At 49.5% G+C, this 16,072-nt stretch overlaps 2 protein-coding genes across 7 annotated transcripts in view; one reads left to right on the forward strand and one right to left on the reverse strand.

Annotated features, from left to right (window-relative positions):
- The window catches only part of FANCM (FA complementation group M), a 59,089-nt gene that overhangs the window by 39,064 nt on the left and 3,953 nt on the right, over positions 1-16,072 (reverse strand). The window lies entirely within an intron of this gene.
- On the forward strand, positions 4,297-14,822 carry LOC102068539 (heme-binding protein 2). Of its 5 annotated transcripts, none has more exons than XR_012580955.1 (6): positions 4,297-4,595; positions 8,211-8,302; positions 9,276-9,417; positions 11,222-11,405; positions 12,270-13,125; positions 13,170-14,822. XR_012580955.1 is itself a non-coding variant. In XM_074544165.1 (5 exons), the coding sequence occupies exons 1-5, from the start codon at positions 4,367-4,369 to the stop codon at positions 12,439-12,441; spliced, it is 819 nt and encodes a 272-aa protein (XP_074400266.1). In that variant the 5' UTR covers positions 4,297-4,366; the 3' UTR covers positions 12,442-14,822. The 5 variants fall into 5 exon arrangements, 1 of the variants encoding a protein (XP_074400266.1); XR_012580956.1 differs by having other exon boundaries at positions 12,270-13,103; XR_012580958.1 differs by having other exon boundaries at positions 12,270-13,081.

A 16,072-nucleotide genomic window follows, 5' to 3' on the forward strand; every position in this document is an offset into this window, starting at 1 on the left:
GACAGGAGCTGAGCACTCGTGTACAGGGCAAAGGCCTTGTGTTCCTGTGCCAGCTACACCTCACTAAAAACTGCTCCTAATCTGTTTTCTGTTGGCACAATAAGAAACAAAGGCTCTAAACTAACGCCCTGACCTAATTATTTTAGTGCAGATTTGCAGGGGTTCTTTACCAAAGAAAAACACCCACAAATAACTGTTAGAGTGCCTTTTCTTTGCCAGGGGAGAAGGAGGGGTGGCAGAGACCTGCTGCTGTCGAAGGAAGGGGACCAGGACACCATTTGGTTCATCACAGGTTCAACCCGGTCCAATTTATTGAAGAAAGTATCAAACACTTATACAGCAAATAATAAGCTCATGAATATTCTATAAGCCAAGCAATCTATTGGTTAAACTATGCCATGAACTCTTCCTCATTCCTTAGGGGTTCCATCTCTCTTTTCTCATGTCTCTTTCACTGTTTGTTATCCTACCACAGCTAGGCCCAAGGACACGCTATCTAGCAGGTGCAGGACTTGGAATTAGCCACGGTTTTGTATTTTTCCAGTCCTTAGCCAGCCAAACTCCCAACATGCAGGCAGGACCTCCACAAACAGGGACTCCACAGGTGCATCCCCTCCTCAGGAGCTCCCCAGGGGCCCCCAGCCTCCCCTGGGTTTTACAGAGCCACACTGGGCTGAAAGAGAGCTGCACCTTCCTCCAGACCCCCTGACAGAATCCCAGACTGGTTTGGGTTGGAAGGAGCTTCAGTCCCATCCATCCCAGCCCTGCCATGGCAGGGACACCTTCCCTGTCCCAGGCTGCTCCCAGCCCAGTGTCCAGCCTGGCCTTGGCTATCCAGGGATCTCCTCTCAACGTTCTGGGGTTGAGCTGGTGAAGGAAACGAGCCCAGGCAGTGCCAGGGGGCAGCAGCACAGCCCAACCCCTGCTCTGCCCAAGAGCTCCAGGAGAAACCCAGCTCCGTGCTGGCCCTGAGCTGCTCCAGCTCCTCACACTCCGAAGGAACAGAGCCAAGGAAGGCAGGGAGGGCAAGAGGGGGCTGTGCCCACCAGGCCCTGCTGCTCAGGGGCACTGGGACCCACAGCAGGGCTGTGCCAGGGCAGAGATCCCTCCCACAGCTCCAGGGAAGGGCAGAGGAGGATCCAGAGCATTCCCTGCTCTGGTCCAGCACTGAAATCAGGGAGGCTGGGGTTCCCCAAGTGTGATACCCATGGAGCAGCCAATATTCCCCAAATAACTTGCAGGAGCAAACCATGTTTAGTGTCTGCCTGCTGGGGAGGCTCCGGAGCTCTGACTGGCACTGAGCTTTAGTTTTTATCTTGTAAAACTTCAGAGTCATGACAAACAAACTCTGAACCAAACAAACTCTGAACCAGGCAGAAAAATGAATTTTGTGCAATTCCTTCCTGACATTTTCTCACCTGGCCAATAAAGGAAGGAGAGCAGCAGGGCATAGCAGGGCAGGGTGGATTTTAGCTGATCCTGTCACTCTCCAAACCCATTACTCTCAGCCCAGTAATGATCTTGGCACCCAAGTTTTGTTTAAGTTTATATTAACTCGTTCACACCCTTCCCAATCTTCCAGGGACATGAGACACACTGAAAATCCACTGTTCTTCCCTGGAAGCCAAAAAACCCAATACTTTGTCTTTTTCTAACAGCTGAGTTTTCTTCTGTTACAGCATTTCTCCTTTCATAAAGGTTATAAAACAAGACCTCCAGCTTTTACTTTGTAATTTCACCAAGAACAATTTTACTTTTTATTGAGAGATCTTAAAAAAGAAGTGGCTTTTCTATATCAACCTGCCACTGAGAAAGTGACTGTCAGAAAGGAGCATCCACTGAGGATAGTTTGGATCTGAAATTGTAAAGGCTGAATATCAGTTTTTCTGTTCTATTCAGAGACAGAACCTGCCAGGAATGCACAGAGAACACAGCACCACCAAAACTGTGTTTTCTCAAAGAGGGGCTGTTTATTAGCCAGCAGTCATACACAAAATGAGCAAGTTTGGGGAAAAAAACACAACAAATACAACAAAAATCAGCTTTTTTTCACCTGCAGTAATAATGAGTTCCTCTGTTATTTATCCAGACACAGCCCATCACATTTTCAGTACTCCACCAAATGCACTAATTACCAAGCTCATCAGGAATCAAAGACAAATTAAATACACAGAGAATAATTTGTACAGATGGATTTTTAAAACAGGATTTTAAACTCCTCCCAGCCTCTTTCTCCCAGTCAATATTCTGTGGTATTTGGCATATATAGAGAAACTTAGCTGTGATTTTAAACTCTTTTTCTGCTGGTTGGTTTTTCTTTGTCTTTTCTCTAATCTCCAGCAAAGACGCTTCATATTTAGAAATAATTTCATATAAGCAACTATTAATTCTCATAATTAATGTGTAAGCAAAAGAGTTCGGATTGTTTTCCATTAATGATTTTCTGCAGGATGGGCAGAAAAAGACCATCCCCATGCTGCCTCAAACAGGAACGCCAGTTCCTGGGAGAAATCTCCAAGGATGCCCCCCCTTGGTAGTGACAGCCCAAGAGGCAAATTCAGTGGACAATCCCTCAGCCAGCCCTGGAGTGGGTGATGTGGGACGTGCGTGGGGCAGGGACGGGCTCCCCCTGGGCCTGCCCGTGGGGCTGGGGGTGCAGCCGGGTCTCTGGCACTGCCAGAGGATTCCCTGCAGCGAGGGAGGCCAGAGGAGCCCGTGGTGCTGCTCTGGGGCAGCTGCCCATGAAATCAGATCAGCACCCACCCAGACACTAAACAAGCACCCGCTCCAGCCTTGCTCCAGGATTTGCCTTCCCAGTGAATTCCAGAGCCTGTGGTGCTGATGCAGAGCCTGCAGGCAGAGCCCAAAGCCCTCAGTGAGCTGTGCTTCACTCCCTGCAGCCCCTGCACCCCAAAACCCCTCTCAGGACATTCCCAGCTGCGCCTCTGGTTATGAATTGCCCAGGAGCACTTCCAAGGCACAGCAGGAATTGGGTCTGCCCTGCCAAAGCACATCAGGACGGGCACATCTCAGCTTCTGGGGCAATTCAGGGTTCATTTTCACAGCCAGCTCAGCCCCTGGGGCTGGGGAGCCAAAGCTCAGCCTGGAGAAAGGGACTGCCCAGAAAAAGGGAAAAAAGAGGGGGCAGATTTAGCATCACAACAGTCACATCCCCAGGCTCCAGCTTTCCCTGGAAGCATCAACAGTGCACAGGAAAGGACTATTTTCCTATTATTCTAAACCCCTAAATGCCCTTGGATTCCCTTTCCTGCCACAACAGCCATTCCATGTTAAATTTGGAATAAAAGACAACAGAGCCCACACAGACTCCTGATTTAAACCCAGATCCTGCTTTAATTGCCATATCCACCCCATAACAGGGCTGCTCATCTCCTCATTCAAAGGCTTGTCTCAGCAACTGCAAAATTACACAGCTGAAAACCTCCAAAGCTGGACTTCAGTAACAAAATATCCCAGAGTTTTTGCACTCCTAATATTCTGGCAAGACCTCAGAGCTCTCCAAATAAAATGAAAGGTCTGTCTTTAAAGTGTGGTTTGAAAGCAGCAAAATAAAATCCCAGTAAAGAATGATGAATAGGACACAAAGAGCAGTGGGGAAGACACAACAAAGAGAGCAGCTGGGAGAGAGGGAATGAGTGGGAAAACAGCCAGAACACAAACTTGTGTAAATCCTGCTCTGCTCAGTCCCTGCAGCACGGGGTAAAGGTACCAAGAGCAGGCATCCATCCTGGGTCCATCCATCCCTGGCTCTATCCATCCCTGGCTCTACCTATCCCTGCCTGGGTCCTCATCCCTCCATCCCCGGCTCCATCCGTCCATCCATCCCCGGGTGCCCTGCCCAGGGCTGGGCGGGCAGAGGGGGTCTCCCGCCTGTCCGTCTGTTCATCCATCCCTCCATCATCCCTCCATCCCTGGGTGCCCTCCTGGAGCTGGACAGGAAGAGGCAGCGCCCGTGGTTCCCCATCCCCGGCTCCATCCATCCATCCCTGGGTGCCCTGCCCGGCGCTGGACGGACAGAGGCAGTGCCTGCGGTGCCCATCCCTCCCTGCATGCCCGGGTACCCTGCCCGGCCCAGGGCAGGCAGAGGCGGGTCCCTCATCCCCGGCTCTATCCCTCCCTGCCGGCGCTCGGCTTTCAGGCTGTGCCCCCGGTCCCCCATCCCTCCATCCTCGGCTCTATCCCTCCCTGCCCGGCGCTGGGCGTTCAGGCAGTACCCGCTGTGCCCATCCCTCCATCCCTCCCTGTCCGGGCGCTGGGCGGGCAGAGGCGGTGCCGCGGTGCCCCCGCCCCGGTGCCCGTCCCTAGATAAGCCCGGCAGCGGCGGCGCCGGGGGCGCGCAGCGGGGATGGAGACGGGCGGGTGCCGCATGGGCGGTGCGGGGCCCGGCGGCCCCGGCGCGATCACGCTGGAGGAGCTGGACGGGCTGGCCGAGGAGAGCCCCGACTCGGCGTACCACAGCCACGGCAGCAGCCTGGAGGAGGAGGCGGCCGAGCGCATGGACGACGAGGAGCAGGAGCGGCTGCTGAGCTACTGGCAGAGCGTGGGCCGGGGGCACCAGGTGGACGTGCCCCGAGGTAAGGCCGGGATGCGGGCTGGGGCCGGGCTGGGGCCGCGGGACACGGCAGTGAACGCCCGGCACACTCCTGAGGCGGCTCCAGCTGCACCCAGGGCGGCGCAAAGCTTTCCACAGGGCAGGGAGGCGGCTGCAGCAGCGCCGGGGCGATCTGTTCGCATGAAAACAACCAGCGCGAGTTTTCAGAGCTAATTCGGTGATCTATTCGCACTAAAAACAACCAGTGAGAGTTTTCAGAGCTAATAAAGTGATCTATTCGCACTGAAAACAACCAGTGAGAGTTTTCAGAGCTAATTCAGTGATCTATTCGCACTGAAAACAACCAGTGCGAGTTTACAGACCTATTTCAGTGATCTATTCGCACTGAAAACAACAAGTTCGAGTTTTCAGACCTTATTCAGTGATCTATTCACACTGAAAACAACCAGCGCGAGTTTTCAGAGCTAATTCAGTGATCTATTCACACTAAAAACAACCAGTGAGAGTTTTCAGACCTAAATCAGTGACCCATTCTCACTAAAAACAACCACTGCGAGTTGTCAGACCTAATTTAGTGACCCACTCGCGCTAAAAACAATCATTACAAATTTTCAGAGCTAATTAAATATTAAACTGACTACCTGCAAAAGCGTTCTTCCTAAAAGTATCCCCTCGACCCCTGTATAGCTCTCCAAGGAAAGAGGGCTGTGTTTAAAAACAGCCCAGAGTAAACAAGTAAAGGATTGATTTGCTTTCAACAGCTCCCGGGCTCATCTTAGTCAGAGTCGGTTGTTTTCAATTTTAAGAAAGACTGGGGAATCTGAAAGAGTGATGAGTCAGAGAAGTCCTAACCAGCAGCAGAGAGCCACCACAGGCTGAGCTCGGTCAGAGTTAACTCTGCCCTGTCCTGGCCACAGGAGCAGACTGAGATCTGCAGCATCTCTGTCCTGGCCAGACCTCACCCTCCCGAGGTGGGGAGAGCCAAACCCTGCCCAGGCTGCACTGGACACTACCGCTATTAAATTACTGTTCTTTAAAAACTCTTTCTATATTCCAACACAGCAAACTGAGTCCATCCTTTTCCAGCCACGCTTTGAAGCCTCATTTTAACTCTGTAAAGCTTTAATGACAATTAATGTGCTAAAAGAAGGGTAAGACAGGTCTGAGCAGGGCTCCCTGCCCCTGGAGGGTCTCTGGATGCCCAGGGCCATCCCAGAGTGTCAGCAGTCCCTCCAGCAGCCACGGGTTTGTGTCTGGAATGCTGCAATCTGACAGTTCCAGCATCCCCAGGGCACAGAGAGTCTCTGTTTAACACTCCTGAGGGCAGCAGGAAACCAGAGCCCTTCCCCAGAATTACCTGTTCTGGTAGCCAGGCACTGGGACTCCTAAATTCCATCAGGAGGGATACAAAGTCCAAGGAATACGTCAAAAGCAGGGTGTGAGCATCTTTTAGTTACACAGTTTTCCGTATTATTTAGTTACAACAGTTACACAGTACTACAGCTTTGCTCTGCAGCACTCAGCACATGTTGCTAAAATCAAGATAGAGTAATACAAGGTTTTTAGAGTAATACAAGGTTTTTAGAGTAGTACAAGGTCCTGTCCAGGGCTGAAGGAGGAGGGGATTTTCCAGGAGGAGGAATCCCCTTGTGACAAGGAGCAGCCCATGTCCCTGCTCTCTGGGACAGGGACAGAACCCAGGGAATGTTCAGGGTGGATTTTAGGAAAGGTTCTTCCCCCAGAGGGTGGAATCAGCACTGGAAAAGCTGCCCAGGGAATGGGCACGGCCTGAGGCTGCCAGGAGGGAGCACAACACCCTCAGGGATGGCCAGGGTGGGATTGCTGGGGGTCTGGGATGGTCACTCCCATCACTCAAACCATGACTGCAGAAAACACAACTGTCCTGCCTGGCCCTGCACAGGTGGAGCTCTCCTGGCACAACACAGAGCACAGATTCAGAAACTGAAGGATAAAACTCCCCAAAGGACTTTAATCAGTTGTAATCCCTATCCTCTGCATTAATATGGAATGCACAAAACATAACCCACCCCCACTAATTGATAAAGTAATCTAAAAATAGAGTTAATTCTAGAGTCCTGAAAGCTTTCCTAATTCTTGGAAAATTCAAAGGTGAACTCTACTTTTATTTTTCCCTCAGCCTCCAAAAAGATCCATTGACACGTCAGTTGTTAGTTACATTTTAAATGTTTCCCAGTGACATACTGCAAAGGAAAAATGTCTACACTTAACTACAATGTAGCTTTGTTACCTTTATTTTTTTCCCTCCCCTTTGTTTAAGGATCTTTACTATACCAAACAGCCTTAAGGCTAAACCCCTGGAGTGGATGCCAGGAGATGGAGGTTTGATTCCCAGCTCAGCTACAGATTTACTGAGTGACCTCGGCCAAGTTAATTCTCCTGCATCTTAACTCTCCTCTCCTCTCCCACATGGATAATAAATACTCTGCTCCCCCATTATCCTGCCTCTTCCACCTGAGGCACCTCCAGCTCCCCAAAACGGGCTCTGGGAGCTGAAACTCCTGCTTGTCCTGCATGTCCAGCACACACCGTGGGGCAGCAGGGCAGGGTGTCAAACACTGCACATAAAATGGAGTTTCTAGTCCTCCAAGTACACAAATGCTTCATCACTGCAGCTCTGCAAGGCAGGGGACCAACTCCTGTGGAAGAGAGGTGTTCCACTCCTTAGACTGCCTTGTACTCACAGCTTGTCTGTGCCTGTCTGGCAGGGATCACCTCCTGAGCAGGATTTATCCATGACCTTCAGCCAGAATGGATGTTAGGGCAGCCACAGTTATGGAATGAAACATCCTTAGGAAATCCATTCCTTGAGCCTGCCAACAGGGCAGCCACCCCAATGTCCTTTGTGTGGATACACCTGAACCCAGCAGCACAAGAGGGGCTGAGCTGGGAACGGCCCCTGCACAGGGCCAGGAACGGGGCACAGCCAAAAGCTTCCCTGGACACTGGGGTGGGAAATGGAGGGAATGGGAGAGGGAAACCATTCCTACCAGCACAGGGGCAGAACCCAGGGAACCTCTGCTGAATTTGCAGGCAACCCTGACACGGGAAGAGATGAGAACCTTGACTACGTGTTTCAGAAAGCTAATTTATTTATATATTCTATATTCTATATTCTATTAATGTAATACATAACTGATATATTAATATTAATGTATTATATTAAAAGAAAATGATGTACTAAAACTATACTAAAATAATAGAAGAAAGGATTTCATCTGAAGGCAAGGCAAGGCAAGGCAAGGCAAGATACAATCTTGTGACTGACCAGTCTGAGAGAGCCAGATTGTGATTGGCCATTAATTACAAACAACCCCATGAGACCAATCCCAGATGCACCTGTTGCATTCCACAGCAGCAGATAACCATTGTTTACATTTTGTTCCTGAGGCCTCCCAGCTTTTCAGGAGAAAAGATCCTAACAAAATCCTAATAAGGATTTTTCATAAAACACGTCCATGACAAACCTCTCCTAGGAACAGCTTTTTCCTTGCCTGGAGAAGAGCAAACCAAAGCAGCCACAAAGACCCCCAAGGGAATGAAGCACATTTCAGTCTCGTTTCTGGAGTCTCACGTGGGAACTGTGGTTCTGTTGCAGACATGGCAGAGCCCATCCAGCAGCTGACCAGGAATAACAACCCCCAGGAGAGGCAGAGCATCCCCTTCACCCTGATCCAGCGCAAGGAGAAGGTACTGCTGCCCCCCTGCACACAGAAATGGGAATGGGCCCCTCACAGAGGGATTTCAGCTCTGTGGGACTCTGGGCATGGCTGCAAAGCACTGTAACTGTGCCACTGCCTCTCATTTGGAACACCTCATCCCTTGGACATGTGTAATTTTCTTTTTTGCAAGCCAGAAGATGGCCAGGAATTACACCCTTAATTTAACAAAAACCCCTCTTTGCCATTTGAAATAAAATGCCCCTTTGCTTCACTTAAATTGCTGCATTTGCTCCTTTACAGTCATGTTGATAAAACATTAGCAAAGAGTACTTGAAAGAGACGAATAACTAAATTTAAAGCTAAACATGTACTTCTGTATCACGCATCATTATGAAACAAAGCAGCAATTTATAAACCCATATTATCCTCTAATAAAAAACTGAAATTAATGTTCAGCAAATTGCTTCCAGCTCAGGAAATGTGCAAACAAATGTTTAATCTTAAATCAAAACCATGAAAACCTTTACTGACCATCTATGAGGGCTTTTTGGCCACATTTCTTTTAAATGGATTTAAATAATTCACACTTATAAATACCATCATTTGACAGTGTTTCACTTAAACACTCAAGTGTGTTTAAATGAAGTGTGGGACTGCTGTTTATGTTGAAAGCATTTTTTAATGTTACAGTATTACTGTAACAACTGCAGCTAAAAAATGAGGCTATTCAGTGTTAATTGCAACTAAATGTTTAATAGTGCCAGTCCAAAAGATGACAGATCCTTATTTTAAATGAGAACTACCTAAAAATCTGTTGAAGTCAGTTTTGATCCAAGATTAGCAGTGTATTCCTTGGTTTAGAGGAGGAAGGATTAAAATTCATGTTTCTTTCACGGTCATGGCACTGAGAGCTGAAAACACGCAGTTCTTGTGCTTCACTTGTATTTGTTTGGCTGATGTTTTTAGCTGACAATCCCGAATTCTTCCCTGTGTGCCTGCAGCTGGGAGATCTGCTCTATGAGAAACGGCAGTATGGGAAAGCCAAGTGGGCTTGCATCAAGATGAAAGAGAAGCAGTATGAGCAGAGCATCTGCCTCGGGTTCATGAAGCTCATGAGGTACATCTGTGAGCAGAACTCCTCAGGTAACGACACCCCAGCCCCACAGCAGTTAGAAAATTGTGTTTCTGCCCTCTCTGCTGATTAGGGAGATGCTTTGAACAGCTTGTCCCAAATACACACCCTATAGAGATGTTTTTTCCATCATACAGCCTTTCTAGAAAAATCATAGAAATCCTGGGATGGTTTGGGTTGGAAGGAGCCTAAATCCCCTCCAGTGCCACCCCTGCCATGGCAGGGACACCTCCCACTGTCCCAGGCTGCTCCAAGCTCTCTGCTGCAAATCTGCCATTTCCTACAGGATTTGCAGTTTCATTTTCACAGCAGCATGAAATCACCTGGCAGAGTGTGATACCAAAAGGGAACAGAGTTTTCTGCCTCCTTGCCTTTAGTTCAAGCTGTTAAATTGTCCCTGTCCCAATGGACACGGCAAATTTGTGGTTGAAGCATGTTTTCCAGCAAGATAATCCAGTTTTAGCTCAAAATAATGGCAAATCCACCATGTCCTTGAGAGCTTGTGCCTGCCTGTAAAATGTGCACCTGGTGTGCGATCCAATTTAATCTGGTTTTCACTTCCAGACATGAGTTCTCATATTTTTCATCCTCCAGTTACTATCAAGTTTTGCCATGCTCAGTGCTCTGTGCTGTAATTGACTCAGCCCTTAAGTATCTTTCCAAGAAAATACAAACATTGATCACAAAAGCTTTTCCTTCCCCAGGGTACCTTCCCCATTCTTTTAACCTTTCATGTGGTTTCAAAGTAATTTTAGCTGCAGAACTGCAGGGTTGTTATCAAACTGTACAGAAGGGAAGCTCCCTCTGCCTCCTGCAGTCCAAACACACAACAATGCAAAAAAATACTGCAACATTTTTAACAGCAGCAAACCCTCAGTGAATTCACAGAGCAGCCCCTTCTCTTGCCTGCAGTTTTGTTCCCAAATATTCAAACCATGACACAAGGTCAGTTTGAAGATAAACACAACTCTTTTTAGAGGGGAAAGACTTCAGGCAAACTCCCTGCCCTGCATGAAGAGGGGAGAGCTCACCAAATGCTGTGTTTTGGACACGAACACACAAACATTCGCACACACACAGAAGCACAGGGAAATCATGGAGTCACAGATGGTTTGGGAGGGAAGGGACCTTAAACATCTCCCTGTTCCACCCTTTGCCATGGCAGGGACACCTCCCACTGTCGCAGGCTGCTCCAAGCCCCAGTGTCCCACTGGTCTGGAACACCTTCAGGGATGCAGGGGCAGCCACAGCTGCTCTGGGCACTCCCTGCTCCTCCAGCCTGGAGCACACCCACACTGCCCAACCACCCCAGTGAAATCCCTTCAAACACTGCGGGTTTGAAGCAGCCTGATACTGACACTTTGTAGACTGTGTGATTATTTGTTGTACGATTATTCCTCTACATTTCTATCTACTGATGAGGATCTTACCCTTCCACTATACTAATTACAATCCCCTTCCAATCCTTGGAATCTGGTTTAAACCCAGAGAAGAGTAATAAACATAGTCCTATTCATACTGGCCCTATCCCTAAGCATCCTCTTAAGTGCACTAAACTTTTGATGCACCCAAACAACCCCTAACTCAGAAAAACTGTCCCCACACGAATGTGGGTTCGACCCCCGAGCGCAGCAGGCAGGCACAGTGTGCAAAGCTTTCCCCGAGCCCCCTGAATGCTCTGACCCAAACAACCCCCAGCTCAGCAAAACTGTCCCCACACGAATGTGGGTTCGACCCCTGAGCACAGCAGGCAGGCACAGTGTGCAAAGCTTTCCCCGAGTCCCCTGAATGCTCTGACGCCCTGTGTGTGGGCAGGGCTGTACCTGGGCATCACCGTGCCCATCGTCACCATCGTGCACACCAACGAGGCGCACTCGGCGATGACACAGGCGGTGACAGTGGCCTATTACCTGCCCGAGGTGCTGCAGGACGAGCCCCCACACCCCTTCGACTCCGACATCATCATCGAGGAGTGGCCCGCCACCATTGTCTACAGCAGGTGAGAAATGCTTGAACTGCTCTGCTCAACACAGCACAAACACCCAGCTCTCAGTCCGGGCACATGAGGATTTTTAGACCTTGTAAAACTTAATTTCAAGAGTTGTAAAAGCTGCCTGATCAGGAAATAAAGGTTACAGATTTATAACAGGGAAAGGTTTTGGGCACAGCCCTGAGGCTGCCAGAGCTCCAGGAGGGTTTGGACAGCACTGCCAGGGATGCCCAGGGTGGGGTTGTTGAGGGTCTGGGCAAGGACAGGATTGGAATTCACAATCCCTGTGTGTCCCTTCCAGCTCAGGTTATTTTATATTTATATCAATTACTTGGTAAAATGATGCATCTGTAATTGTGTGCTAAAATACCCTCAGACTATTCTGTGTAGTTGGGAACAAAGTGTCTGACATGGCACAGAAAAAATGGTTTGGGATTAATCACAGTCAGTACCATTGGTGAAACACAACCAAGTCATTCAGAAGGCATTTGTGGAAAAATAGTGGGTTTGAAATGAACACAGTGGCTCTGGAAGAACAGTGGGTTTAAAATGAGTCACAGAATTAACTAGGTTGGAAAAGACCTTTGAGATCACTGAGTCCAACCTATGCCCTGACACCACCTTGTCACCCAGACCATGGCCCTGAGTGCCACTTCCAGGCTTTACTTAAACAGCCCCAGGGATGGTGACTGCACCAGCTCTCTGGGCAGCCCTTTGCAATGCCCAGTCACTCTTTCCTGAGGAGCTTTTCCTCAGGTCCAGCCCAAACCTCCCCAGGTGCAGCTCAGGGCTGTGCCCAGGGTGCAGAGCCATTCCCAGCAGTGTCAGGGAGCTGTGGAAGCAGCCAGAGCTGACCTGAGGTGACCCCCGCAGGAGCTTCCGAGGGATCACCAACGAGGACTCCATCATGAGGGAGATCAACCTGCTGGCAGCCATCCTGGAGAGCCCCGAGCTGTGCCTTCGGGACACGTTCATCATCGCCGGCTACACCAACCCCGCGGCCGCCAACCGCCACAACGAGATCTGGTTCCTGCAGCGGCCCTGAGCTCCTCCTGCTGCTGCTGCTGCTGCTGCTGCTGCCCTCGGAGCCTCCTCCCCTCACAGGTGACCCCAGGTGTGCCCTGTCACACGTCAGCACTGGGCATCTCAGCTGGGTTAGGGGCAGCCAGCCCAGCTCAGCTCCCCAGGCACAGATCCCTACGGCAACTCTCACATTAATTTCATGGAGGGTTTTAGCACTTGGAAAGTTAGTTCACCTTTTCTATCTTATTGACCAGGTAAGGGAGGCAGAAACCTCTTCCCTTCCACATCCCCAGCCTGCCTGTGGCTTGGGATGGTCCCTGGGGACATCCTGGAGCCCTGGCCTGCTCCGGTGCTGCACAAAGACCCCGCTGGGGCTCTCAGTGTGACACCAAACCCACCTCACACAGGCACAGCAAGAATGTCCAGGTCTCAGTTCCTCAGGAGAACCACCAGGTTTAGCCCACTGGGATAGAGCATGGAGTAGGAACAGGCCAATGCTGACAGCTGTGGCACAGAGATCCCCAAAGTTTACCTCAGAAAGCTCCCAACCAAAGCACCGAGTCTGCAGAGAGACCAAAACTCCTACTGCTCACTCAAGTGTTGACAGCAAAGTTACAGGTTATCCTCATCAAAGTTACAGGTTATCCTCATCAAAGTTACAGGTTATCCTCATCAAAGTTACAGGTTATCCTCATCAAAGTTACAGGTTATCCTCATCAAAGTTACAGGTTATCCTCATCAAAGTCACAGGTTATCCTCACCACACCCCCCAGGAACCCCATGGCTGGCTCTGGCACTCCTAAGGAGACACTGGTGATTTGGAACTGCAGTTTTCTGAGCAGTTTATCCTCACAGCTTTGCTGGGTGTTAAAGCACTGCAGCTGGAGTAAACTGTTCAGCACTTCTGGCTGTTAAATGACACAAATACCCACAGAGAACATCTCAGCTGGGAGTGAGCTGGGGCAGACAGCTCTGCAGAGGGCAGGGCTGCTGCTCCAGGCAGCCCAGCTGGGTTTGAGCATCCCCAGGGACAGGGAGCCCCCAGCCCCTCTGGCCCTGTCCCAGCATCTGACCACCCTCACTGTGAGAGTTTTTTCTCCCTAATATCAATTTGTTGTTTGTTTTGCCCCCAGCTGGCAGCCTGGCTCTCTGCAGAGGCTGGGCTCCCACACTGCAGAGCCCCCAGAAGGACTGGGAGCAGCCCTGCCACTGCTCCCCACAGCCCAGGAGCACCTACTGCACTTTAGAGTCAGGGCAGCAAACAATCCTGCTCTCCAAACTCCCTCCCTAATGCCTCCCCTTACTGATGGGATGGTAGAGTTTATTCTTATAGAAGTAAATATTTTTATATCAAATTCACAGAGTACATCACCAGCATTATTCATTGGTTACAGGATTTAGGGTTCCAGCAGAGCCTCGGTGCTCTTTAATTCCAACACACAGAGCAGCAAGCAGAGCCAGGGGCTGCTAACTCACAGCAGGGTGAGAAAACAACCCCAAACACGGATTTGTGGAGGACTTCTGAAAGAGCCCCAAGGCTCCTGGTCCCACAGGCAGGGAGGGCTCTGTGCTCAGCCCAAAACCTCCCCCTGAGCAGCAGCATCACAGTGGCCCTGGTTTAAGCAGGACCACGGTGCCCTCTGGTGCCTGCTGGGCACAGAGATTCCCTGGGAAACGGCAAGGAGAGGGGGAAAGGAAACAGAAAATAAAGAGACACAAAAGCCTTAGTTTTAGCACAAAAAACCCAAGAGTTTTTATGGAGAGCGGAGAAAAAGCCCAAACAAACTAAAATGCAATACAGTGTCCCAGCCCTGAGAGAAGGAAAATTAAAAATGCCAGCCAGTATTAAACTAGAGGCTCTTAATTAAAGAAAAACAGTGAAAGTATTTTTAAAATTGAGTTGACTGGAGGGCCCAGGGAGGCATTAAATAAAAGGTTTTTTTCTCATATCCTCCCCCAGATTTTTGTAAGAGCACATAGAAGTAATTTTCACCTCTGACAAGATTTTATGGCAAATTAAAGAAATTTCTGCCATCTGAATTCTTTTGCCAGTGAGGGAAATTCTGCTTATGCTTTGGCACAACAGATGTTGGATAGCTCCTGGAAGCAGTGAATTCCTCTCTCTCACCACAGAGCACCAGTCTGTACATAATTCACATTTTAAGCCTCTGCTGTGTCTGATGTCCCTGCCAGCCCCTCCCGTGGCTCAGCTCCCTGTGGGTGATGTTCTAGAAACATCCCTGAAGCACGAGCAGATCTGTCTGAGTGCGCTGACACCCCACCTGCAGCCCAGCTCTCCCTGCTCTTTATGGCAAACTGTGAATCCCCAGGTAGTATTTATTTATTTTCACTCCTGTTAGATGGCTTCTGCTGCTGAGAAAAAACAAAAACCCAAACAAAACCCGAACTTCAGCTCCAGTTTGGCGATACACTTTATGGCTTGGTACCAACAGCTGCCACTGACCCTCGGGAGCACAGGCACCAACAGCTCCAGTGTTTAGCTGACACAAAATCCAGTTTATTCAGTTGTTACACCACTGAATAAACAAGCAAACATCACTGCCACTCAGACCTGACACACCATGACAGGCATGACTGCCTAGAACAGGTATTTCGTTGTCCACCCGTGGCTCTGCTTTAGAGCCACTCGTGGATTTTCAGTTTTAATGTGAAGTTATTAGCTTTCCACTCATGAAAGGAGATAACACATCAGCATTCACCCCTATTTTTGGAAGATTAAATGATGTAGCCTTAACAGATAAGTGTTGTCCTGCATACTGTGTATTTTCCAAACCAGAGTTAGTGCCTAAAAAGTTGATTCCAGCTATTGTGATACTCAGGGCCTTGCTTATTGTATGTAAAGACATCTCCACAGAGTTGCTCTGGCATTGTTGTGCTGCGCTGTCTGACACTGTCCTTTGCTCACACTGAAATGTTGTCTTGTTTACTGTTTGGCACAATTAAAGAATGGTTTTACTGTGCACAGGACACCTGGCTCTCGTTCTTGCAGCACACACAGCTGCTCTTGCTCTCCTGCCTTGGGACACTGCTCTGATTTTACAAAAGCCAAATGTGAAATGGGCACCCCAGGCCCCAGAGGCTGAGGGCCAGGAGCCCTTTCTTTCCCCACGTGCTGAGGGCTCCAGGAGGGAGGCTGGGCCTTGGCACACTCTGCAAACCCTCCCTGCAGCCCTGGCTGTCACTAGAAGCTATGTTCTCCAGGAAAGCAGTGGCACCTGAAATGCAAATCCGCAGCAGAGGAAGGAAACAGAAAGCACTGCAGGGCTGGTGGAGCCAAACCAAGGTGCTCACCACAGCTTGAACCCCAAAACAAAGCCCTGCCCTAACAGAGCCCTCAGAGGCACCTGCAGCAATGCAAAACTGCTGTGAAGTTTCTCTCTAGCACTGGAAGTTCCTCATTTAAACACTCTCAGGTCCCTGGGTTGCAAACATCTGATGCACTCACAAGTTTGCCTTCCAGTGCTCTTCACACAGCTACACCAAAATCCATCCATTTTAACCAAATTCCCAGAATTACCAGGTTGGGAGAGACCTTCAGGATCATCGAGTCCAACCCCAACAGCTCAGGCTTTGTTAAACACACGTGCTCTGAGGCCAAGAGTCTGATACATAACTCTATCCTAATCTTTTAT

Source organism: Zonotrichia albicollis, chromosome 6 (genome assembly GCF_047830755.1).
Source record: "Zonotrichia albicollis isolate bZonAlb1 chromosome 6, bZonAlb1.hap1, whole genome shotgun sequence".
NCBI classification, from domain to species: Eukaryota; Metazoa; Chordata; class Aves; order Passeriformes; family Passerellidae; genus Zonotrichia; species Zonotrichia albicollis.